General features: G+C 40.8%; 1 protein-coding gene across 2 annotated transcripts in view; it reads left to right on the forward strand.

The window, feature by feature from the left end:
- Nucleotides 1-27,788, forward strand: part of Utx (Utx histone demethylase) — a 107,655-nt gene that overhangs the window by 59,142 nt on the left and 20,725 nt on the right. For both annotated transcript variants that reach the window (XM_067764730.1, XM_067764731.1), the window contains 5 exons: nucleotides 10,931-11,106; nucleotides 11,168-11,296; nucleotides 14,807-15,032; nucleotides 15,103-15,280; nucleotides 15,383-15,694. In XM_067764730.1, coding sequence (XP_067620831.1) covers nucleotides 10,931-11,106; nucleotides 11,168-11,296; nucleotides 14,807-15,032; nucleotides 15,103-15,280; nucleotides 15,383-15,694 — 1,021 coding nt within the window. The remainder of the gene's footprint in view (nucleotides 1-10,930; nucleotides 11,107-11,167; nucleotides 11,297-14,806; nucleotides 15,033-15,102; nucleotides 15,281-15,382; nucleotides 15,695-27,788) is intronic.

A 27,788-nucleotide genomic window follows, 5' to 3' on the forward strand; every position in this document is an offset into this window, starting at 1 on the left:
GTCGGAAATGTCCTTTTTAGGAACCTTGTCTAGTTTGTCGGTCGTCGCCTTTTGAATGCGGTCAATTGAGTTTTATTTATTTTCAGTTCTGATTATATTTTTCTTCCACTCTCTACAATTTTATGTTTGTAAAAAAATTTTAGAAGTATTTTTCATTTTTCGGGGTCCCCCTTAAATCGGAGGCCCCAGGCAACTGCCTATTCTGTCGACTTGTTAATCCGGACCTGTAAACCAGTTTAGTGCTTCTATCAAGTTATTAATGGTAGTATCATACCTCATGTTTAGTATAAATCTCATAGCTTTATTTTGCATAACTTGTAGCTTATCTACCTGAGTTTCATTGGCAATAAAGAATACTGTAGGGCAATATATGAAATGCGGCTGTATGGTGCATTTATACACTTTCCAGCTTGTATTTTCTACTGATAAATTTGCATGACCTCTTCCAAAAACCAATTTTCTCGCCTATTTGGCAAATATATAATCAATATGATCATTCAATTTTAATGTGTTATCAAGCTGAACCCCTAAGTACTTGAAAGTTTTAACTTCGTTAATGTTTGAGCTCATTATTTTTAGATCGATATGTTAGCTAGGAGCAAAATGCACGAAGACTTGAACTCCCTATACAGGTGGCTTTGTAACCATAAACTGAAACTTAACGTTAATAAAACCCATTTTATGGTCATATACAGAGCAATGAACAAAGAATCTAGAGTTCAAGTCTTCCTGCATTTTGCTCCTAGCTAACATGATATCCGTTTCACTTACTTCGAGTAATGCGTCATTCGCAAACAGCTTATTTTCCTATGTTTTAACGCCGAAGATATATCATTTATATATAGTGATATATGTAGTTATATTTTATACTTCATGTTAGCCTTAAACTATGTTAGGCGTAAGCAATGTTACTAAAAGTTACTAACAGAAAATTTGGTGTTATGTTACATACATTATAACATAAGTTACATACATTGTCATAAAGTAAGAGATCAAATTAAATAAGTAAAAAGAAAAGAAGATTAGCGCTAAGTTCGAATGTAAAGGTTGGAAAATAAAGTTTCAGTTCTTGAGTTGACATCGAAGAGGCATGTTTTACTTACGATACTTGACTACATACATCTGTTAAATAGGACCGGCGCCAAAACCGATCCTTGTGGCGATCAAATTTCTGTGATTACCTCATTCGAAACAACCGATTCAATGGCTCTTTTCTTTTCTTCGGTTACCTAAAAAGCTCTGAAACCACTGCAGCTCGATGCCCCTAATTCCAATTTTTTTCTAATTTTGTTATCATTATATTTCTGTCTATATTTTCAAATGCTCTCTTTAAGTCGAAAAACCGCTAGTATAATTCTCTTTTGATTTAGTTCTTCTTTCCAACTCGATATTACGTAATTTAAAGCCGTTTCGCAGTATTTATTATTTAGTATTTATTTTAACTCACGCACTGACTTTTTACTAACTTCTTGGAATTTCAAACATGTGCTAGCCGTGTATTGCACACTGTCGCTACTATGAAAAGTTTCGATTTCTCGATTTATATCAACAATACTATCAACAGACAAGTAAAGGTGTCTAAGTTCGGGTGTAGCCCAACATTATATACTCAGCGTGAGCTTCAATTGTACATTTCATTTCAGATAAATTACTTTTCTACATAACACGTGGCACCGCCCGTTTAAAAAAAAATGTCCCCCATTTCCTCTTACAATAAAACTTGATAAGTGAAATATCAGTAATTCAAAACTATTTTTTGCTAAGTTATAGCTTATTATTTGAGTCTACGACCCTTTTAAACTTGTTTTATATCTAAGTTGCCGTGGCCTTTAAGCAATCCCGTCCATTTTTACTGGAAATATTTTCTGCTATAAGGAAAATATGTGTACACAATTTCATTACGATATGTTAATTTTTCTTCGAGTTATGGCTTCCGAAACAGAAAATTGCTTAGTCATAAAAGGGGCGGTGCCACAACCATTTTCAAAAATTTCAGGGCTTTCTAATTTAATGTTATAATTCAATTTAGAATGTAAAGGTCTATTGATACACAGCTCTTTTTCGCTAAGATGTAGCTTATTATTTTCGTCTACGATCCTTTTAAAAATCTTTTATATAAAAGTGGGCGTGGTCTTTAACCGATCTCGTCTGTTTTTTCTAGAAATATTTTCTGCTATAGGCAAAATTTGTGTACCCAATTTTATTACGATCCGTTAATTTTTGTTCGAGTTATGGCTCCCGAAACATAGAAAATTGCTTAGTCATAAATCGGGCCTTGCCACGCCCATTTTTTAAAATTTGAAGTTTTTTCTATTTATTGTTATAAATTCACTTGGGAAATGAAATACCATTGTTATAAAGCTCTTTTTTGCAAAGATATAGATTATTTTATTCGTCCACGACCCTTTTAAAAATATAAAAGTGGGTGTGGTCCTTAACCAATTTCGTTAATTTTTCTTCAAAGCTTACCTTATAGTTCAAAGGTCTTTGGGGATTTCCTGCCGCTGGTTGGCCATCATATATACTAACTGCCTCAGGCTTAACTATATCCCGAAGTCTTGGCACACGGTTAGGGTTATTTTCATTCCGAAGGCCGGCAGAAGCTCTCATGTATCACCTAAGGATTTCAGGCCAATCAGTCTCTCGTCGTTTCTTCTTAAGACGTTTGAGCGGTTGATTGACCTGTACCTACGGGAAAGGATACCTCGGGGGTTACTGTCGGCCTCACAACATGCGTACTGCAAGGGCAGATCGACGGAAACGGCTCTCCATTCGATTGTAAAGCAAATAGAGGGGTCCCTAGAACACAAAGAGTATGCTCTGGGTGCCTTTCTAGACATCGAGGGAGCTTTTAACAATGTCTTACCGGGGTCAATCGAAAGAGCTCTGGTGGGTTTAGGAGTCGAGGCGGCTCTGGTTGAATTTATTAGCAAACTTCTATGCGGCAGAATTGTCGCAGCGGAGTGGGGAGGGGCCATAATTAAGAGGAAGGTGTGCAGGGGCACGCCACAGGGGGGTGTCCTATCTCCTCTCCTCTGGGTTGTGGTAGTCAACGAGCTTCTTGTGGAGCTGGAAGCCAATGGTTGTCGGGTGGTTGCCTATGCAGATGACCTCGCTATCCTAGTCAGAGGCAAATTTCTGGGCGCCCTGCGCGATGTTCTTCAGGGCTACCTGGATACTGTGGCTAGGTGGGCTGAATCATGTGGATTGGCGGTCAACCCGGGAAAAACGGAATTGGTCCTTTTCACAAGAAGGTATAAGGTGCCCGATTTCAGAACTCCCTCGATTGCAGGGGTACCGTTGGTACTTTCTGATAGGGTTAAATATTTGGGGATTGTTTTGGACAAGAAACTGTCCTGGAGACCCAATGCGGAAGATCGGGCCAGGAAGGCCGCCATTGCCTTGTACTGCTGCAGAGGAGCTATCGGAAAGAGATGGGGACTCTCGCCAAGAATAGTACACTGGCTTTATGAGATGGTGGTCAAACCGATTCTGCTATATGGGGTGCTGGTCTGGTGGAAAGCACTGGACACGGCGAGCACCTCCAAAATGTTAGTGTCAGTGCAACGGACGGCGCTGATCGGTATCAGTGGCGCTCTCAGAACAACGCCTACCTTGGCACTGAACGTCATGCTGAACATATACCCAGTAGATATTGCGGGAAAGGCGGCCGCGGCAAGGTCGTTGGTCAGGCTTCGTGATATGGGATATAGACTTTCTGACCGCGGACACTCTAGCCTTCTTACCAGTTTCGACTTCATCCCGGACAGAACGGACTACTGTATGCCGATAACAGCTCCCTATACAACCTTCACCCCAGTTATTCCAGAGAGAGAGGATTGGGGAAGAGGAATTATCTGGGGCATGGGACCGGTTAACTTGTTCACGGATGGGTCAAAGCTGGATGGAAAGGTTGGTGAGGGGGTCTTTTGTCAAGAGCTAAATTTAAGCCGCAAGTTTAAGTTGGCTGATCACTGCAGTGTATTCCAAGCGGAAATTGCTGCGATTAAGGATGCGGTGGATGGAATGCTATCCAGTGCTACCACGGTTAGGGAATTTAACATCTACTCTGATAGCCAATCGGCTATCAAGGCCTTGAGCTCAACTACAGTGCGATCGAGGGTGGTCTGGGAGTGCCTGACCTCGCTTGCGATTGCATCGAATTATTTTACAATTAAGATTATCTGGGTCCCGGGCCATAGTGATATCCCGGGTAACTGTCAAGCGGATCTCTTAGCCCGCATCGGTACAACTGAACCGGATGAAGATGGCTGTAGGGACTTCGGGATCCCGCTGGCCACCTGTGGATTGCTCCTCCATAGCTGGGCCTCGAATCAGCTCAGCAAACGTTGGGCGGATACCACGTCTTGCAGGGTAGCAAGATCTTTCTGGCCGAAAGTGGATGGCAGGAGGTCTGCTGAAATAATTGGGTTCACTAAGGCTCACCTATCAATGGTCATTGGGGTTTTGACAGGGCACTGTCCCATGGGTATCCATGCGGTACGTCTCAATATACTGGAAACTCCATCCTGCTGCAGCTGTATGGAGGATGATGAGGTGGAATCACCAAATCACTTTATGCTTGATTGTCCAGCTTTTGCCAGAATTAGGCGAAAGTACTTCGGTCGCGACTCACTTGGATCTCCCGAGGATATATCCAAAGTTGAGATCGGTATCATTCGGAGCTTTATCGTTGCTACCCAACGATTCTCTAAGTAGCTGGATCTAGGTCACCGTTATTTTTGGTGTATGTGGTATCACAACGGACCTTCGTGTTGTCCAAGTGAGCTATTCTTATCAGGGATGCTACCACCTAACCTATCCTATCCTATCCTACCTTATAGTAAAGGCAACCTCTCTGTCGAATTTTGTTACGATAGGTTTAACGATTTTTGATTTATGATAAATAATGTTTGTAAAATTGATTTTATCACAAGTGGGCGGTGCCACACCCATTTAAAATTTTTTTTTTTAATTTTTATCAAGAGTCTCAATATCAGTCCACATGTAAAATTTCAACATTCTATTTGTATTATTTACTAAATAATCGAGTTTTTTGTGTTTTCCAAAATGTTATATATGATGAATTTCATATCAAATCCAATATGCGTTGAACCCGACCCCCTCAGAATTTGATGAAATTTTGCATGGAGTTACATCTTACCCACCCAAATACAACCTCATTTTTAGAAATTGCATTTTCGAAAAATTGTGGGCGTGGCAAGGTATCGAAATATCCGAAAATATTAGAAAAATGACGATAATAGGTACTTTTAAAGTGTGATTACTACGGAATGGCTTTACCGATTTCAAAATTTAAAACTGAAAAAACACTTCAAAGATCAAGCGATTTTGAAAAATAAAATTTTATTTTAGAAAGGTCTATTTAATAAATATATCATATCTGAAAACTAAAATGGGTTTTTTTTTTTTTTAATTTTTTTAAGTAAATGCATCTCTTGGTTACTTTCTCATATTTGGATATCACGCGTAAATTAATCAACCAATTTGAAAAATTTTTATACCGTTAGAAAGGTATTAAAATCACCTTTGAAAACATATACTGTAAAGATTCTATATTACACTGAAAGAAAAAAAATTATTAATTTTTTTCTAAATTTTTTTTTTCAAACTGGGAAAACACTTCAAAGACCAAGCGATTTAAAAAAAAAATTTTTTTTTAGAAAGGTAGATTTAATATATATAACATATCTGAAAACTAGAAGGGTGTTTTTTTCTTTTTGTTTAATTTATTTAAGTAAATGGATCTCTTGGTTACTTTCTGATATTTTGATATCACGCGTAAACTAATCAACCGATTTATACCGTTAGAAAGGTATTAAAATCACCTTTGAAAAAATACACTGTAAAAAAATTTTATTCCAGTGGGGTGCACCCCAGCTAACATCAAAACAACGGCTCGAATACTTCACGTACAAGGAAAAGGTCGGCGGCTCAATGTACTTGAGAACATGGAGATATACAAGTTAAAAACATTTGACGGCAGGATAATAAACGAACAAACCAACACTATCTCTGACGAAATATTTGAACCCTTAAAACTAGTTTACAAAAAACAGCACAAGCCAGAAGGTACAGCAACCAAACACGTAACAATGAACAAGCAAAAACGAAAAATTTACCAAACGGCAAAATTCACCGATTTCTACCTACCTCAACCTACCGCTTAGCTAACAAGCGGTATGTCTAGATACCTACAAAAACAACCCTTGGAAAAGGTAACAATTCGGACGTATCAATACCGCGCACATACACACGCATATTAACGTTACCTACCACGGACACATAGATTGACATTACCTGCCACAGCACCCATGGACTATAAAAAACAACACAACGGATAGACACATACCAGAACGAAACTAGGCATTGATATGGAATCAACTAATAAATGCAGATGTGTGCAGCTATCAAGAAAATATTCCTCTCAACTTCGAAACATTAGCTTAAACGAAGCAGCGCTGATATCTGAGCATTTTCCAGCAGTCTCCGACATTCATCTTTGCCGTATTTGCGAAAGTTGTCGCTTTAAACTTAAGGATGCTATCAACATTGCTGATAATCAGCGTTCTACTGAAACGGAAAGTGAAGAGGCACAAGAAATCGTGACTAGCGGTGAATTGTATCAAGAATATAAGGAAGTTCCAACATGCAGCAGCTATACTAAATCACTCAAACGCAACGAACTCGTCGACAATATAAATAAGCATGTTATTCCTCATCTTGGAAGCCATCCATCGCCAATGAAGCGAAAATATTTAGAAAGGGATTCATACTGCAAAAAAAAAAAACAGCAAATTACGCAAAGTATTTCGGATTCACTTGGAGATGGTTCACTGTCAACTTTATCAGAAGACCTAAAGAAGATCAAAGCTTACTACGAACAAATTTTGGAGAACATGAAATATCAAATCGAAAACTGCTCAAATAATATGGATATGCAAAAAATATTATCTCTATTACCAAACACCATGACATCTAAGGAAATTAAAGACATTTTTGGTCATGATTTATCTTACGAATTGATAAAAATTAGCAAAGATATACAAAAAAATAAAACAAAGTTTTCGGACGTCAAACGCTCTAGCATGGACAGGCGTAGTTTACCTGAACAAACTAGTAAGTAAGCAAATATTCCGAAAGTCAGCAGTATGAGCTGCGCAAAGTTGTATATTAAATCTAAATAAATAAAAAATTAACTTTATCAAGTGTATGTCTATTTATTGTGCGTGTCTGAAAAATTTGATAATACGATTCTTGTTCAAATCTATTAGAATACTTAGTCATAGTATCTGTATCTGTATAACTTCCAAAGTATAGCTAGGTACCATTTTTGTCACACAATAATAGCAAAATAAAAAAAAAGTTAACAAGAGATGGTTTTACTTATAATTTTTTTAAAAGAAAAAAAAAACCTCATTCTAGTTTTTATATTAAATCGACCTTTCTAAAAAATTTTTTTTTTAAATCGCTTGGTCTTTGAAGAGTTTTCCCAGTTTGAAAAAAAAAATGTAGAAAAAAATTTAAAAAAAATTTTTTTCAGTGTAATATAGAATCTTTACAGTATATGTTTTCAAAGGTGATTTTAATACCTTTCTAACGGTATAAAAAATTTTCAAATTGGTTGATTAATTTACGCGTGATATCCAAATATGAGAAAGTAACCAAGAGATGCATTTACTTAAAAAAATTAAAAAAAAAAACCCATTTTAGTTTTCAGATATGTTATATATATTAAATAGAGCTTTCTAAAATAAAATTTTATTTTTCAAAATCGCTTGATCTTTGAAGTGTTTTTTCAGTTTTAAATTTTATTTAAAAAAAAAAAATTTTTTCAGTGAACTAAAAATTTTTACAGTGTATTTTTTTGAAAGCTTATTTCAATACCTTTCTAATGGTATGAAGATCTTTGAAATCGGTAAAGCCGTAGTAATCACACTTTAAAAGTACCTATTATCATCATTTTTCTAATTTTTTCGGATATTTCGATACCTTGCCACGCCCACAATTTTTCGAAAATGCAATTTCTAAAAATGAGGTTGTGTTTGGGTGGGTAAGATGTAACCCCATGCAAAATTTCATCAAATTCTGAGGGGGTCGGGTTCAAAATGTACGTTTTTTTCAACCTTTGATATGAAATTAATCATATATAAAAAGTGGGCGTGGTTATCATCCAATTTCGCTCATTTTCAATACAAATCTCTTATGGCTCCAGATAAGCTCGTGTACCAAATTTGGTGAAGATATCTCAATATTTACTCAAGTTATCGTGTTAACGGACAGACGGACATGGCTCAATCAAATTTTTTTTCGATACTGTTGATTTTGATATATGGCAGTCTATATCTATCTCGATTCCTTTATACCTGTACAACCAACAGTTATCCAATCAAAGTTAATATACTCTGTGTGCAAAGCACGCTGAGTATAAAAAGGAATTCATTGCTTTAACTAAGTATATCTTCTGGTGTTTCATACGTTATACCTTTTAAAATCACTGTCAGGATCTTGTCTTGCACCTCAGTTCAGTTTACTGCTTGTTTAAGGTGCTTCCACATTAATTTACTATCAGAGAAATTTAAGGCGGTACTATTCCCAAATACTTAATCTTTTTAATTTTGATTTGTTTTTTTTTTTTTTTTTGTAATACTCTGCAACTGTATTATGTTCCGAAAATTCACGAGGGATCAGGCTTGTGAGTGCAATTGGATTTTTAATTTGTTTATTTCGGTCAGCTCATGCTCATGCCACTTATTTCTCAACTTCACTATTCCCCCCTATAAAGTAAGGTAAAACATATGAAAATAAATTTTATTACCTAAATATTAGCTTGATTTAGAAACGCCCCGTGGCTCAATTATATGGTTGGCTCATCTCATTGGCGGATTTTATTCATTTCACTGGTATAGGTATTGTCAAAATGAGACGACAAACGTTAAATGTAACCAACACATTGACAAAAATTTACTGTCGTGGTGGTAAATTTTTGTAAAAAAAAATAGTTTCACATCACTTTCAGTTATTTTTTCAGTAAATGGATCTAATTTAGAGCATTATTTTCTCACAACACACAAGAATTGCAAAGTTATATATAATCATTCCATTCCATTCGCCTAATACCAACGCGGGGATTTTGACAATCTGAACAAAGGTATGTTGTTGCTGTAGAGATGAGCCAACCATATAGTTGAACCATGCAAAGGCCCTAGCCATAATTCAATCACTAGAGGTTTGTTCTTCAATGACGGCAGAGCTTTGACACTCCCAAATTGAAAAATCTGGACGGGTTGCTTTTACGAAGTAAGGAAAACGGGTAATAATTCAATCCCCTTAGCGAAAATTGTAGTAGAAAAGTACCTTTAGTAGTATATTAGTAGTGATAATAAATATGTAAATGCCAACTTTAAGACAAACTATCTTCGGAACGCCCCTTTGTCAAGGGCTGTTAATGAATTCAATATAATCTCGTAATTCTATCGATATTGATTTTTCGGTCTCAAAATCATATTTTCATTATACTTTAAATTTAATATAATCTATTAATTTACTAATTTTATGCACTCATAGTCTGTAAGAATATTTTTCACGTTCGTACACTAATTCAAATAAATAAATAACCTTATTTGGAGGAAATAATTCATTTTCTACTAAATATTTCGTGAATTGATAAAGAGCTATATGTTGGTTTAGAATTTTATTCAAAAGTACACTATATAATTTGTTTCAAAAACTCCCTATATGAGCATAAGTTCAATGCATTTTGACATAAGAGGGATTTAATGAAAAGCATTCTGAGGCGTTCTTCAATCTAATTCTAATATAGGGCGTTTTGTGACAAATCATGAAATGGGAAGTTTTTGAAAAATATTTTGAGATAGAACGATATTGGAAAGGCAGCCGACATTGACAAAAAAAAAATAAATAAAAGAAATGGCTTATTGTCTTAGAACTTTATATTCCGGTCTTGACTTTGACAGAAGTGTTCAGCTTTTATACGGTCCTGCTACACAGGGAGTATTCACCTTTTTATTCTGAAATTTCGGAAAGCTCGTTTACGTTAAGTATTCATGGAAGTGTTCCGGATAAACCGTTAATTTAGAATATTCGGGACACGTTCGTATGATACTACCTCACGAGGTCCGAATATACATAATATTCCAAATATAAACCGATTCCCCAAATTCTTAAATGAAGACGAATGTTCCGAACATACTGAATGAATAAGTTAACATGCTCAATGAGTACATTTCGTTATGGCATCTCCATTATTTACTAATGACATTGAATGGTGAATTTTGAATTGGTTTAGGTTTCGTTTTTCATAGGTTTACGAAAGTGCACGATTTCTTGGTGTCCGTACTTTTCATAAAACCTATGTTCAGCCACACTAATAGACCATGGCATAGTTAATAAATTCATCATAAAATTAAAAAAAAATGTTCTAAGGAATTATGCAGCTCAGTACTTATCAGTATTTCGTAAACTGATTGCCTCCTATTTGTACTACTAATATTTTTCGAAAAATCCCAAAGAAACAACACAGTTAACGGATGTCAATTCGATTTGGGAGCAAAATGGCTGCAATTGTCAAAAAAATTTGTCGGTCGAGCAAATCTCTTGTGATTGAATCATGGGCCCTAACCAAAAAAAAATTTTACAGAAAAAGGGGAAGAAATATTGGATTTTCTGATCTAAAATTAAGGATGTGTTTAAATATATCATACCAAAACGCAGTTTTGAAAAATTTATTAGTTCGAGTGAATTAAGCAAACGATCGGTAACTTTGAATATGATTTGAATTCCAAAATATACATGTAATAACAGATATGGGTCCGACTAGTTTAAAGTAAGATAGGAGAGGTGTCAGCTTTAAAAATAATAAATTTCTCTTATTTTTTTATTATTTCAGGTCAATTCGTGCATTTCGTAGCTTACTTTATCAAGATCCAAATTTTATACGAGCAAGTGAAGCCCATTTACGCATTGGGCTTATGCTCAAAGTTTTCGGCGAATATAAATTATCGCTGAAGCATTTGAAATTAGCACAGATAGATAATTCGCCATGTACATTTTCTAAGCTACAAAGTAAGTTTTTTTAACTTATATGAAACGATAAAATCCCTTTAATAGGTTTCATATATTTCAGTAAAATTTCACATTGCTCATCTATATGAAGTACATAACAAACATAAAGCGGCCAAAGAGGCGTACGAGCATCTTCTCAATAGTAAAGAGCTGACATTGGACTTGAAAGCTGATATTTATAGACAGTTGGGTGCGTATGTATAATTATTGTTCATAAATAAAAAAATTGGCCTATATAACCCAATGCGTTTAAAACTGGAAAAACCGTACCCGGTTTTTAATATTATTAGTTGCACATCACTAATTTAGTACTAATAAAAGGGGATGCCAGTTCATCTCAAACAAGGCCCGTTTTATCTTTTACGATCAGTGACTGAAAACCACTTTCACTTAAACTATAACTAAGCACCTGTTAAACTATTTCTAAAAATTATAATTAGTTATGGATCACATATGTCGTTAATCCGATCCACTATTTCAGTGCAATTGTGATTTCAAAATTGAGTTTTGATCACGGATCGTAAAACGTAATACGGGCTTGCTTTATGGGACTATACTTAGTAAAGGGCCAATTAATGGTGACTTATAACCATAAAGCGCCATAACCAGACAAAACAGCTGATCGAACCTACATTATGGAAATAAATGTAATCGATTAATGGTGCCATACCATAAGGCTAACACCATAACCATATCATAGCCATCCAATTGGTTTTTGGTTTCTCGCCATATCCATAACCTAAAAATATTTGAGTTGGCGAATTTAATAACTTTTTGTAGATTTTATTCATTGTTTTGGATACGTTATGACTAAGAGACTTATTTTTTTGGAATATGTTTGTACTTTTTTGCGTTTCTTTTTCATTTTTATGAAATTTTCATGATTTTTAGGTTAAGGCACCATTAATCGATCACATTGGAGTTGGGTATGGTTACGACTATGGCGTTAGGGTTAAGGAAGTTTAATTGGCCCTTAAAAGTTATTTCGATGAATATATGCTATTGATTGATTATGTTCGCCCCTAAACTTTCAAAGTTATTCATAGTAACTCAATCCATTTTGGCATTAACACCTTAAGCGCCAAATACACGACACGAACATTTCCGCGAACATTCCCGTTATATCATGTTTCTGCGACCTTTTCTGTCGTGTATGGTGGTTTTTGCCAGTTCGCGCAAATGTTCGCCAAAAATCAAAATATTTTAATTTTTGGCGAACATTTGCGCGAACTGTTCGTGCGTGTATGGCGAAATAGCCCATAATCGTAGTAATTTCTGAACGGAGCAGACGTGCGCGGAAAATTAAATGGACAATAAAAAATTTCTGAGTGAATTTTTTAGTAGGTCATGAAAAAAACCTTAAAAATCAAAGTCGAAAAAAAGTCAAAAAAATGAAATTTCGCAGGCTCGAAAATTATTTTTTTGGGCATGCGTAGTGGAACTTTTTTTCCTGAACCCAAATCCAATCGAAAAATCGATGGTGCGATATCGGTTAATAAATCGACCCAGTCTAATAGTCATAGTGGAAATAAAATAGGTTTTAAATTTAGTTGTAGCTTCTTTGACAGATATGTAAATAAAAAATACAAAGCGCGATAACCTCCACAGAGATTTTAGGTCGAGGATATCTTCCAATTTGCGCCGTGCTCCGTTAATTTTTTCTACAAATTGGCGGGACAGGGCCTACGCGTTTTACGCCGACTCCGAACGGTATCTGCAATCAATCAATGAGCTTTCACTGAGAAGCTTTTCATTGCAGAAATGCTCTCGGATTGTGCCAAATCACTGCCGAGAGGCGACCCCGTTTATGAAAACTTTTTTCTTATTGAACAAATTTGTTTCTAAATTTCGATGTTGCTTTGCCCGGGAATTCAGACAGGACCTTCGGTGTGATAGGTGGAGCGCGCTACCACCACACCACGGTGGCCACCATCTTTGCCCAATAGCCCATAGAAAATTATGTGAACAAACTGCACCTAAATATAAAACCTATTTATTTTGACTATGACTATGCCTCATTGATTTTTTTAAATGTCTACCAAAAGGATTCACACCTTTCGTTACCTTACGTTTCACCATTAAGGTACTAGTCCACCCAGCAGGTTAGGGTGCTTAGAATATACCTGCGGTAGGTATGCCTGTCGTAAGAGGCGACTAAAATACCAAATTGATTCAAGGGCTTGTGTAGCGCAATATATAGCTTCTCCAACCCAATTGTAAACCTCACCTTCCCGTGGCGAATCCTGTTTCATTAACAGCCAAGGCTCTGGCGACCCCGAACTCCTGATGGATCTAGGGGGTGGGAGAAGGTTTCATGTGGTCATACCAAATCGTTCCGGAGATGGTCGAGCTAGTACCTTTATGGTGCTTGGTACCGGAACGTACCGGATCTGCATCCGGCAAAGGATCAACATCGATAACACTCCCCAAGGCCTTCGGGGAGTGTCCTTACCCTACAAAAATCGCGAGTACTCCATGCATGCATGTATGGAGTACTCGCTATGGACCAACCGAGTGCTCCAAAATTAACCACAATTCATACAAAAAATATGGTCCAATTAACATTGCGATGTCCTAGGACAGGACCATATACTCCAGCTGCGCATTACGTCAGAGTAATCCATGGAGTACCCACAGTCCAATAAACATCGTGTAGTGATTACAATCGTTAAAAACGAGCTATGATCGGCTTACAATATGTTAGTGTAGACACATGAGTTGGACCATTGCTGCATTACAGTGAAGTATAATGGTAAGTACTCCAGTGGACCACATAATCCAACGATTTTTGCAGGGTATCGCTACAACACCAACAAGGTACTAGTCCGACCATCTCGCTAACAATTTAATATACCACATTGACCACCTCAGCGGGTTAGGGGGTTAGAATATACCCGCGGTAGGTATGCCTGTCGCAAGAGGCGACTAAAATACCAGATTCAAGGGGTTGTGTAGCGCAACCTTTTCAGATTGCCAGCGCAATATATAGCTTCTCCAAACCCAGTTGCCAATCTCACCTTCGAGCGGCGAATCCCGTTTCACTAATAGACGAGGCTCTGGCGACCCAAGCTCCTCATGGAACTTGGAGGTGGGCCATATAAATCATTCCCGAGATGGTCGGGCTAACACCTTTATGGAGCTGTGTTACCGTAGCGTACCGGATCTGTATCCGGCAAAGGACCATCACATCGATAACATTCCCCAAAGCCTTCGGGGAGAAACCTTATCGCTACAACAACAACAACAACCACATTGACCCTTCTAGGTCATCCCGTCCCCACCCCCTAGTACCATGAGTAATTTGCGTCACCATAGCCTCAGCTGCTAAGGAAACAAGATTCACCACAGGTAGGTGAGGTTGAAAATTGGGTTGGAGAAGCTATAATTGGCGCTGGCAACCCCTAAAAGGATTTCGATACACTACCCCTTGAATCATTTGGGTATCTTAGTCGCCTTTTACAACAGGCAACACCGGCCGCCAGTGTATTCTTAACCACCTAACCCGCCTAACAACCACTTGAATAACAGCAATTCCACATTACGGCTTGCACTAACTATTAGTTGATAAAGCTCCATTCCAGCTGTTCCTATAACTTTTAATATGATAGTGACAATTGTCAGCAGTTAGTAGTCACGAACCACAATCGACCTTTAACGCTGGTAAATTTGAGTCTAAGTTGAAATTATATTTATTTCTTAGGATGGATGTATCATTGTGTGGAATCACTGGGGGATAAAAAACAACGAGATAATTATGCAATAATATGTTTACAAAAGTCAATTGAAGCAAATCCAAAATCAGGACAATCATTGTATTTATTAGGCAGATGTTATGCTGGTATTAATAAAGTTCATGATGCATTCATAGCTTATAGAAACTCTGTAGAAAAAAGTGAAGGGAATGCCGATACGTGGTGTTCTATCGGGTAAGGTTTCATATGCATGCATATACCGCAGATGGATGCAAATGCTTAATAATGATTTGTATTTACGCAGAGTATTATATCAACAACAAAATCAACCAACGGATGCTTTACAAGCATATATTTGTGCTGTACAATTAGATAAGAATCATAAAGCGGCGTGGACGAATTTAGGTATATTGTATGAAAGTTGTGGTCAACCGAGAGATGCTTACGCATGTTATTTAAATGCAACGAGGAGCTTAAAAAACGTAAGTTTGATTTTGAGGTTTTGAGATCACACGTTTATTTGTAAATGATATTTTATTCATTAATACCATTAATTTTTTCTATTGTATGATATTCAATGATAGAATGCACAACCCAAAGATTCATCTACCGATACCAATAAAAGTGGAAGTTTAAATTTGAAGTTGCGCACGACCGGCAACTTGCCAACAAAAGAGTGTCAAGGTTTGGGCAAAGGTTTAACGCAACGTATAAAATTTTTGGAAGCTCAGTTGGCGCAAGCGCCCATGCCAAGTATTACTTCGAAAAGAAGGCAACTTTGTTCAATTGAAGAGGCGTGGAATTTACCTATTTCATTGGAAATGAGTTCGAGACAACAACATCAGCAAGCTACACATGCACAGCAAAGGCAGTATGGGAAAAGTCAACATGGAACGGTCAGTCAGATTTTTAATACTTTTTTATTTTTAATACCCGGTTTTTCAGTACAAGTTCAACTCAGTTTGTCAGTTAAACTACGCTTAAACTTACTCTGCAGTTTTTCAGTATACTTTAACTGAAGTTTAAGCTGAGCTTAAGCGGCCATTCTGCCAGGGTTAAACTCTAGTGCACTTATCAGTTATTTGCGTTCTTTCGAAATGGCGTCGAATATACCCAACAAACATTTGGGCTTGAATACCATTAGAGCTTATGTTGATGTCGAGGTATATTTCTAAAGTCTCAAGGGTTGTTTCTAAACAGTGGCTCAACTCGAAAATCATAGCGTACTCAGCAAAAGAGGAAATTTTTTATAAAGCAAAAAATGCTATTACTTGAGTGGAAAAAATTTAATTCCTCTAACTGGACTCAAATGTAAGATTCCATACTACAGTATTTTCACGAGAATAAAATAAAATATATATAATTTATTTTTGATTAATTACGTTTCATTACTGCTATCAACCAGGTGTTTATTTCTCACAATAAACAGCTGCTGGTTTTTGGTGGTACCACCATGGAAATTTTTTTCATCTCCACCTCAGCTCGATATGCAATCTAGGATATCAACTGGAGAAATTTATTTATTTATTTATTTAGTCTAGTAACAAATGTTTAGTACAGACACTTATGACTAAATTACAGAGACCAGCTTATATTAAGCAATGGAGAACACTAGCAAAAAGAATTTATATTATTACAGATTAAGTAATTTTTTAGTTTAAGTTGAAAGGCGTATTTTGAGTCGGAGAAATCAATATCCAAAACACTTGAGAAGAAATTAATTTCTGATAGGGCTCTGTTAATAGGCGCTTCTGAGTTAAAAACAGTTCTACTCAGCCCTATGAAAAAGATTTCAAAGTGGCGGAGGTTTCTACAGGGAGTATTTAAGCATAGTGTGTTGAATATGCATTTGAGAACTGTACACATATTGGTATGTAATACTCCTATATTGCTAATAGAAAATGCTCGCAATGTACATATGTACATACATACATAAGTGTGACACGAAAAATTTCAAATTTAGGTACATTCGATTATTGAATACAAAAACAAAAACGTTTAAACAGCAATATATCGGCACTCTGATGTTTGGGAATGTACCTAGTATTTTGTAGCAATATAGGAGTATTACATATATGACTGAACATTTCTCAAAATTAGGATAATAATTAATGACTTTTAATTTTAAAAAATTTCTCAAAGGTTGGTAGTGATTGGAGAATGAAGTTGGATATCAACTCGAGAACTATCTGGTTTAAAAATAATTAAATAATGATGTTAGATATCACCTTCGAAACTAGATTTATATTTCGCTGGAGAATTTTTTTCCATGTTTGTTGGGTAAACAAAATCCAGCTGTTGCCGTATCTACAAATTATCTAGATAATAAAAAAAAACAATGTTGCCGCACAAAAAAGCCAACCCCAAGGGCGGCCTTAACCTGTAACTGAAAAACTGCTCATTAGTTTAACTGGAGTTTAAATTTGACTAGAGTTTAAGCAAACTTAGTTCAAGCTTAGCTTAACCAACTACTGGAAAACCGCGCCTAAATGAAATGACCGCAAAATACGAGCACTGCAAGCGAGCATATGGGTGTTAGTCTCAGATAAATAGAAGGGAAATTTGAAAAATAATACAAGCAAATACTCTTATATCAGCGGCCGCCATGGTGTGATGGTAGCATGCACCGCCTACCACACCGACGATACTGGGTTCACGCCCGGCGCAAAGCAACATCAAAATTTTAGAAATAAGTTTTTTCAATTAGAAGAAAATTTGCTTTGGCAATCAATCCAAGTGAATTTCTGCCATGAAAATCTTCTCGGAAAAATTCGTCTGCCTTGCAGATGCCTTGCGGACTCGGCATAAAACAAGTAGATCCTGTCCCGCCAATTTGTAGGAAAAATTAAAGAGGCGCGCGACTGAAATTGGCAGATAAGCTCGGCCTAAAATCCTGTCCTGTCCCGCCAATTTGTAGGAAAAATTAAAGAGAAGCCCCCATTTAATTTGTTGCGTCCCTCCCACAAATTGTCATCCTCCCAGCAGCTCCTTGCAGCAGGACTGCTCCGTACTCTCTTACTCCGGGAAGGCATCGAATCCAATCCGGGTCCGTCTCGTGCAAGTTATGGTTGCATCGGACAGGTTGTTCTGGGCTTGATCCCAAAACCCGACGTCCACGTAACTTTTATAAATCTTTTGTGGCTCCTTGCTGTTCACGCCCAAGGGCGTCCCGTAGTCTACGCCTAAGCGCCCCCCCCCCCCCCCTCTTCCGGCAGCAATCGTGCAGGTCAGGGAAACATACTCTTAGTCCCTACCTCCGTTTGCACCATCTGCCAGCACAGAATATATAGGTTTGCGACATCCGCCCGATGCAGCTCCTGCCTTGGGTGGTGCCACTTTCCTAGATGTTCTGGTCTCCGCGACGGCAACTCCCCGACGGGTTTCATCGCGCCATGTTGCCAGGTCGCAAACCCAAATCCGGGTACCCCAATGCTTGCCCAAGGACGCCCAGTCCCAGGGCCACAACAGCAACTGCGTCCTGGCCTTCCACAACCCAGGCGTAGTCACCCGTCACTTAACCCCAGAGTGGCGGCGTCTCCCCATATGCGCTTCAGAATTCTGCAGTTAAACTGTAATGGACTAACTGGGAAGATTACGGAGATAGTCGATTTCATGAAGCGGCACAACATCCGCATTGCTGCGATTCAAGAGACTAAACTCACAGCAAGATCTGCATTGCAGACCTGCTCTGGGTATAATGTCCACAGGAAAGACCGCGAGAGCGGAAATGGAGGCGGCCTCGCGTTTATCATACACCACTCTGTGCAATATTATATATTTGATCCTGACATCGACCGCAGGGACAATTTCTTAGAACGTCAAGGCCTATCTGTCCGGTCAGGCGATGCAAACCTAGAAATCATCAACATCTACAACATCCGTTCCCAAGGCAGTCGGTTCTATGTACCGGAGCGACTCGGGATTTTTCCCGACCAAGGACTGTCATTTCAGTGTGACCCCATTTAATTTGTTTCGTCCCTCCCACAAATTGTCATCCTCCCAGCAGCTCCTTGCAGCAGGACTGCTACATATTCTCTTACTCCGGGAAGGTATCGAACCCAATCCGGGTCCGTCTCCTGACCCCGGTCCTGAGAAATGGTTTTGCTGCATTTGCCAGAAAAGAATCTTTTTAGGACGGTCATACTCTGTTCAGTGTGTCTCGTGCAAGGGATGGTTGCATCGGACAGGTTGTTCTGGGCTTGATCCCAAAACCCGACGTCCACGTAACTTTTATAAATCTTTTGTGGCTCCTTGCTGCTCACGCCCAAGGGCGTCCCGTAGTCTACGCCTAAGCGTATCCCCACTACCTTCCAGCAGCTTCGCTGCTCAGCAAGCCACAACAAGTACCCGCTGCTGCTCGCGCCCCACGGCGCCAACAACTCAAACAGCTGATACCACTCATAACTACTACCTTCGTAGTAGAGCTGGTAGCAATGCTGAGCATCAGCCCCTGCCCCCGTCTTCTTCTCCCCCCCTCTTTTGTGGCAGCAATCGTGCAGGTCAGGGAAACAGACTCTTAGTCCCTGCCTCCGTTTGCACCGTCTGCCAGCACAGAATATATAGGTTTGCGACTTCCGCTCAATGCAGCTCCTGCCTTGGGTGGTGCCACTTTCCTAGATGTTCTGGTCTCCGCGACGGCAACCTCTCGACGGGTTTCATCGCGCTATGTTGCCAGGTCGCAAACCCAAATCATCCGGGTACCCCAATGCTTGCCCAAGGGCGCCCAGTCCCATGGCCACAACAGCAATTGCGTCCTGGCCTTCCACAACCTAGGCGTAGTCACCCCTCACTTACCCCTAGAGTGGCGGCGTCACCCCTCATGCACTTCAGGATTCTGCAGTTCAACTGTAATGGACTAACTGGGAAGATTACGGAGATAGTCGATTTCATGAAGCGGCACAACATCCGCATTGCTGCGATTCAAGAGACTAAACTCACAGCAAGATCTGCATTGCAGACCTGCTCTGGTTATAATGTCCACAGGAAAGACCGCGAGAGCGGAAATGGAGGCGGCCTCGCGTTTATTATACACCACTCTGTGCAATATCATATATTTGATCCTGGCATCGACCGCAGTGACAATGTCTTAGAACGTCAAGGCCTATCTGTCCGGTCAGGCGATGCAAATCTAGAAATCATCAACATCTACATCCCTCCTGTCACCTGTTGCCCCAGTGGTTACCGCCCTAATATCGAGGCCTTACTCACTGGCAACAATCGCATTATCTTAGGCGATTTCAATGCCCATCACGACCTATGGCATTCAAACTTGCGGGCGGACAGTAGGGGTGAGATGTTGGCGGATCAAATAGACGAAACGACGTTCTGCACAATAAACGGAGACGCCCCCACACGTATGGTAGGAAGCTGTCATAGCTCGCCAGATATCTCAATCGTGAGCGCAGAACTCGTAAACTGCGTCAACTGGCAGCCGATGGTAACATTGGCATCCGACCACCTGCCCATACTTATTTCGTTCGAGCGTACCGCCGACTTCATCGTCACCGAAAAACGCACTTTCATAAACTTCAAAAAAGGAAAGTGGGAAGAATATAAATCTGCAACAGACAGCAGCTTTGCTGCCCTCCCTATCCCGACTGATGCCCGCCAAGGGGAGCGTGCCTTCCGTAAGGTCATTGAATCCGCCTCGGCACATTTCATTCCCGCCGGGAGAATTCCCGAAATCCGGCCCCACTTCCCGGCGGAGGCCGCGAGCTTGGCGAGGGAACGCGACCTTATAAGACAGCTTGATCCAGGCGACCCCCAAATAAGGGATACAAACCAACGCATCAGATTGCTTGTGGACGAACACAAGCGGGCGAAATGGGAAGAGCACCTAAGAGGTTGTAACCTCTCTACCGGTGTAGGTAAACTTTGGTCCACCGTAAAGTCCCTATCGAATCCGACTAAGCACAAAGACAAAGTTTCCATCGCCTTTGGCGATAAGGTGCTGTCGGATGCGAAAAAATGCGCGAGCGCTTTCTGCCGACAATATATAATGCATCCTACGGTCGACAAAGATAGACGGAGAGCCAATAGACACGCACATAAACACAAACTCAGCGCGTCACCAATTACCATCACCGCTAAAGAGGTTGAGGACGCCATTGGTCGCGCTAAACCATCCAAAGCAGTGGGCTCAGACGGCATAGCCATGCCGATGCTTAAAAACCTAGGGAAAGAGGGTTTCAAATATTTAGCGCATGTCTTCAACCTGTCTCTTTCCACCTTTGTCATACCCGAGAAATGGAAAATGGCCAAGGTGGTCCCGCTACTAAAGCCTGGGAAACCAGCTAACGTAGGTGAGTCATATCGTCCGATATCTCTCCTATCGCCAGTGGCAAAGACGTTTGAAGCCATTTTGCTCCCTTATTTCCAAGCACATTTGCAGCTAGCCCCTCATCAGCATGGCTTCAGAAAACTCCATAGCACTACCTCCGCGCTAAATGTCATTAGCACCCAGATAAATTGCGGTTTGAATCAATATCCCCACCATAGAACAGTACTCGTAGCGTTAGACCTATCAAAAGCTTTTGATACGGTCAACCATGGCTCGTTACTGCAAGACCTGGAAGGGTCCACCCTTCCCCCATGTCTTAAAAGGTGGACCGCAAATTATCTGGGTGGTCGGCAGGCATCGGTGCAATTCAGAAACGAAACATCAAAACAAAGGAGAATTAAACAAGGGGTGCCACAGGGTGGTGTCCTATCCCCGCTTTTGTTTAATTTCTACATATCTAAGCTACCTTCACCACCGGAAGGAGTCACAATCGTTTCCTACGCCGATGACTGCACAATAATGGCCACAGGCCCAGGCCCAAAGATCGATGAGCTATGCAATAAAATAAACGGCTATCTCCCTGATCTCTCCAGTTTTTTCGCCTCGCGAAACCTGGCATTGTCACCGACTAAATCTTCCGCGACTTTATTTACAACATGGACGCCCCAAATGTCGACCATATTGAACATCCACGTCGATGGCACTACGCTACCGACTGTCCTACACCCCAAAATCTTGGGTGTGACGTTTGATCAGGATCTACATTTTGGTGCGCATGCAACCGCAATTGTTCCAAGAATTCAGAGCCGTCATAAAATCCTCAAATCCCTTGCTGGCAGTACCTGGGGAAAAGATAAAGAAACGCTCTTGACCACATACAAAGCAATTAGCCAGCCGATTACGTGCTACGCGTCACCCATATGGTCGCCAAGCCTAAAAACCACCCACTGGAAGAAACTACAGGCCTGCCAAAATACTGCTCTCAGAATCGCCACGGGCTGTCTTCTTATGTCCCCAGAACACCATCTGCATAATGAGGCGAGAATACTCCCCATCAGGGAGAGAAATGAGATGCTGACCAAACAGTTTCTGTTGAATACCCAGAAACCTGGGCATCCCAACAGACATCTGATTGACGAACCAGCACCGCCTAGGGGCCTAAGGAGTCATCTCCGTAAGCATTTTGAGGAAATACGGCACCTGAGAACCCAGCCGTATGAAGCGGAAAAACACAAGCAGGTCCTTGGTGAACTCCATAGACAGGCGTCGGACCTTTATGTCGGGAATTGCCCGGTGAATCCAGTACTTGAAGAAAAATATCCAGAACTCGCAGAAGAGGAACGCATACTCCCCAGGGAAACGCGTGTCACTCTTGCTCAACTTCGTTCTGGATACTGTAACAGGTTAAACTCTTACCTATCCAGAATCAACCCCGACATACAAAATGTATGCCCTGCTTGCAATGTGTCCCCACATGACACCAACCATCTCTTTAATTGTAATGTGGAACCAACGCCTCTAACACCCCTTTCCTTATGGTCCACCCCTGTTGAAACGGCAAGTTTCCTTGGACTCCCGTTAGAGGATATTGATGACAATTTGTGATCGGTCGCGGCTATTAGGTGGGGCGAGCATTGCTACAACAACAACAACAACATCAACATCTACATCCCTCCTGCCACCTGTTGCCCCAGTGGCATACCGCCCTAATATCAGGGCCTTACTCACTGGCAACAATCGCATTATCTTAGGCGATTTCAATGCCCATCATGATCTATGGCATTCAAACTTGCGGGCGGACAGTAGGGGTGAGATGTTGGCGGATCAAATAGAAGAAACGACGTTCTGCACAATAAACGGAGACGCCCCCACACGTATGGTAGGAAGCTGTCACAGCTCGCCAGATAACTCAATCGTGAGCGCAGAACTCGGAAACTGCGTCAACTGGCAGCCGATGGTAACATTGGCATCCGACCACCTGCCCATACTTATTTCGCTCGAGCGTACCGCCGACTTCATCGTCACCAAAAAACGCACTTTCATAAACTTCAAAAAAGGAAAGTGGGAAGAATATAAATCCTTTACAGACAACCGCTTTGCTGCCCTCCCTATCCCGACTGATGCCCGCCAAGGGGAGCGTACCTTCCGTAAGGTCATTGAATCCGCCTCGGCACGTTTCATTCCCGCCGGGAGAATTCCCGAAATCCGGCCCCACTTCCCGGCGGAGGCCGCAACCTTAGCGAGAGAACGTGACCTTATAAGACAGCTTGATCCAGGCGACCCCAAGGCAGTCGGTTCTATGTACCGGAGCGACTCGGGATTTTTCCCGACCAAGGACTGTCATTTCAGTGTAACCCCATTTAATTTGTTTCGTCCCTCCCACAAATTGTCATCCTCCCAGCAGCTCCTTGCAGCAGGACTGCTCCATATTCTCTTGCTCCGGGAAGGTATCGAATCCAATCCGGGTCCGTCTCCTGACCTCGGTCCTGAGAAATGGTTTTGCTGCATCTGCCGGAAAAGAATCTTTTTAGGACGGTCATACTCTGTTCAGTGTGTCTCGTGTAAGGGATGGTTGCATCGGACAGGTTGTTCTGGGCTTGATTCCAAAACCCGACGTCCACGTAACTTTTATAAATCTTTTGTGGCTCCTTGCTGTTGTTGTTGTTGTTGTTGTTGTAGCGATAAGGTTGCTCCCCGAAGGCTTTGGGGAGTGTTATCGATGTGATGGTCCTTTGCCGGATACAAATCCGGTACGCTCCGGTACCACAGCACCATTAAGGTGCTAGCCCGACCATCTCGGGAACGATTTATGTGGCCACATTAAACCTTCAGGCCATTCCCTCCCTCCCTACCCCCAAGTTCCATGAGGAGCTTGGGGTCGCCAGAGCCTCGTTTGTTAGTGAAACAGGATTCGCCGCGGACAGGTGAGGTTGACAATTGGGTTTGGATAAGCTATATATTGCGCTGGCAACCTAAAAGGTTGCGCTACACAGCCCTTTGAATCTGGTATTTTAGTCGCCTCTTACGACAGGCATACCTACCGCGGGTATATTCTGATCCCCTAACCCGCTGGGGGAAATGCTCCTTGCTGTTCACGCCCAAGGGCGTCCCGTAGTCTACGTCTAAGCGCCCCCCCATTACCTTCCAGCAGCCCCGCTGCTCAGCAAGCCACAACAAGTACCCGCTGCTGCTCGCGCCTTACGGCGCCAACAACTCAAACAGCTGCTACCACTCATAACTACAATCTTCGTAGTAGAGTCGGAAGCAATGCTGAGCAACAGCCCCTGCCCCCGTCTTCTCCCCCCCTCTTTTCCGGCAGCAATCGTGTAGGTCAGGGAAACAGACTCTTAGTCCCTACCTCCGTTTGCACCGTTTGCCAGCACAGAATATATATGTTTGCGACATCCGCCCAATGCAGCTCCTGCCTCGGGTGGTGCCACTTTCCTAGATGTTCTGGTCTCCGCGACTACAACCCCTCGGCGGGTTTCATCGCGCCATGTTGCCAGGTCGCAAACCCAAATCATCTGGGTACCCCAATGCTTGCCCAAGGACGCCCAGTCCCAGGGCCACAACAGCAATTGCGTCCTGGCCTTCCTGAACCCAGGCGTAGTCACCCGTCACTTACCCCCAGAGTGGCGACGTCTCCCCTCATGCACTTCAGAATTCTGCAGTTAAACTGTAATGGACTAACTGGGAAGATTACGGAGATAGTCAATTTCATGAAGCGGCACAACATCCGCATTGCTGCGATTCAAGAGACTAAACTCACAGCACGATCTGCATTGCAGTCCTGCTCTGGGTATAATGTCCACAGAAAAGATCGCGAGAGCGGAAATGGAGGCGGCCTCGCGTTTATAATACACCACTCTGTGCAATATCACATATTTGATCCTGGCATCGACCGCAGGGACAACGTCTTAGAACGTCAAGGCCTATCTGTCCGGTCAGGCGATGCAAACAACAACAACAACAACATCCAGGCGACCCCCAAATAAGGGATATAAACCAACGCATCTCTCATCATGCTTACAGCTTGCTAAACATTTCTTTCGATAACCTTATTAAACTTAAAACGCTCACTACGCTACATAAATTAATATATATGAAGGAACCTGACTATTTGTATCGAAGGCTAAATTTTCTCCAGTCTAGATCTGTTCTCCTTACCCACTTCAGACATCGTATGCTAATATCTGATCGCCTGTTCTTCATTACTTCCATACGTCTTTGGAACTCGCTCCCTTCTAGACTTAGGCTTATAAGCAATGCTCTGCTCTTCAATAAAGAATTAACAAGTTTCTATAATAACCTAGACAATTAAAATACTGATTTCTTCTAACAAATGTACTCTATCATTCGTTTATTTTATTTATTTACTATTTATTAAATATATTATTTATCGTAACCTTTTCTTAGCCATAGTCATTAGCTTTAAGTTTCAAGTTTAAATTGTTCCTATTTTATGCCTTTTACCGACTAGCACTGTAAAATAATTTTTGCCAAATTGTTGTGCTGGGATGAATTGCCTAATAAATACAAATACAAATACAAATACAAATTGCTTGTGGACGAACACAAGCGGGCGAAATCGGAGGAGCACCTAAGGTTGTAACCTCTCTACCGGTGTGGGTAAACTTTGGTCCACCGTAAAGTCCCTATCGAATCCGACTAAGCAAAAAGACAAAGTTTCCATACCCCAGCGGGTCAGGGGGTTAGAATATACCCGCGGTAGGTATGCCTGTCGTAAGAGGCGACTAAAATACCGGATTGGCCTGAAGGTTTAATGTGGCCATATAAATCGTTCCCGAGATGGTCGGGCCAGCACCTTAATGATGCTGTGTTACCGGAGCGTACCGGATCTGTAAACGGCAAAGGACCATCACATCGATCACTCCCTAAACCTTCGGGGAGCAACCGTATCGCTACAACAACAACAACAACAAAGTTTCCATCGCCTTTGGCGACAAAGTGCTGTCGGATGCGAAAAAATGCGCGAGCGCTTTCTGCCGACAATATATAATGCATCCTACTGTCGACAAAGATAGACGGAGAGCCAATAGACACGCACATAAACACAAATTCAGCGCGTCACCAATCACCATCACCGCTAAAGAGGTTGAGGACGCCATTGGTCGCGCTAAACCATCCAAAGCAGTGGGCCCAGACGGCATAGCCATGCCGATGCTTAAAAGCCTAGGGAAGAGGGTTTCTTTGGCCCGTTTTTTTCGAACACCATGGATCAAGTCAGGCATGCTTAACCAACGAACCGATATCATTTCGTTACGATAATTAACGTTAATAAACGAAACAAAGTCATTTCGTTTCGTTTATTAACGTTAAGAACGTCAAATTAACGAAATGATTTCGTTTCGTTTTCTGCCATATCAAAACGGAATCAAATCGTTTATGTTGATTATTAATTTCAAACTATGCTGGCAAAGCTGATTGATGGCGGAGTCATTAAAGGTGAAAGCAATAGCCAAGCTGATTGCAACTTTTCTCATGAATTTTGACAGTACGAACATTTCTCAGAGTGTTTTTGACATTACCACCAACGAATTACACAAACAAATTATATGGAGTTTGTGTGTGTATGTGCGCTCGCACAATTCAAACATAAAGTATCACGTTTTTGTTAACGTTTTTAACGTTAACGAAAGCTTTTCGTTTCGGTTAAAAACGAGATACAATTTATCTTGATAATTTCTTTATCGATAATATTTCGAAGTGTTTCAACGGAAACGGTGGAAATTTTTTGATAAACGATTAGCTTAACGTTAAGGTGCATCCCTGGATCAAGTCAATGGTAAACGTCGTGGTGACGACCTTAATAACGAGGTTGATAGCTCCAAAAAGGTGCAACGGATCAGCGGCTTCTCTCCTAGTTTAATGCAAAGCATGGATCAGCGATTTGCTAAGTTCAACGATCTGATTGCTAAGCAAATTTTGGACTCTGAAAAAAGGCTCATCGAATTCGTATGCAAAAAACTAGAAGACAAATTTGTGGTGCTGAAGAAAGAGGTCAGTGAGCTTAATGCAAGAGTTACTCAGCTGGAGAGTGTGTTCGAGCTCGTTGGTTATCTCGAAGAGGAAGTAAAAAAACTCAAAAACAATGCGTCAAAGCAAGAGAGCCATATTGCCGCAAGTGAAGTCCGTGTACACGGAATTCCCTTTAAGGAAGGAGAAAACTTAGCAAGTGTCTTTCATCACCTCTGTTCCACTCTTAGATTGCAACCAATACCTATAATGAGCATTTTTCGGCTACGGAAAATAGACAACAGCGTGACAGATCCGGCCGTAATAATCAAATTTCAGTCGCCGACAGACAGAAACAAATTGCTAAAAAGTATAGGCACCTTTAGGCGCCAAAACAATCCAAACATCAAGGGTCTGCAATTAGTTCATGTGGGCATAAATTCAAATGCTCCGATTTATGTAAATGCTTCGCTGTCTAGGCAAAACTATGCGATCTTCAAGGCAGCGATCCGTCTAAAGAAGAAAAGGAAGGTAGTGGCGGTTTTTTCTAAGAAGGGTCTGGTACATATCAGACGAACAGCCAACGCCAGCCCTGAAGCAATACATAGCTTGGATTTTCTAGAGCGTCTTGAGAATACCGGCGAAGAAAGCGCGAGTTCCTTTCGAGTTGATGATGCGCCAACGAATAATGATCAATAAATTAATTTCTATGTATGGTATATTACTTAAGTTCT

The sequence above is a fragment of the Eurosta solidaginis genome, chromosome 2 (assembly GCF_040869045.1).
Source record: "Eurosta solidaginis isolate ZX-2024a chromosome 2, ASM4086904v1, whole genome shotgun sequence".
Classification (NCBI taxonomy): domain Eukaryota; kingdom Metazoa; phylum Arthropoda; class Insecta; order Diptera; family Tephritidae; genus Eurosta; species Eurosta solidaginis.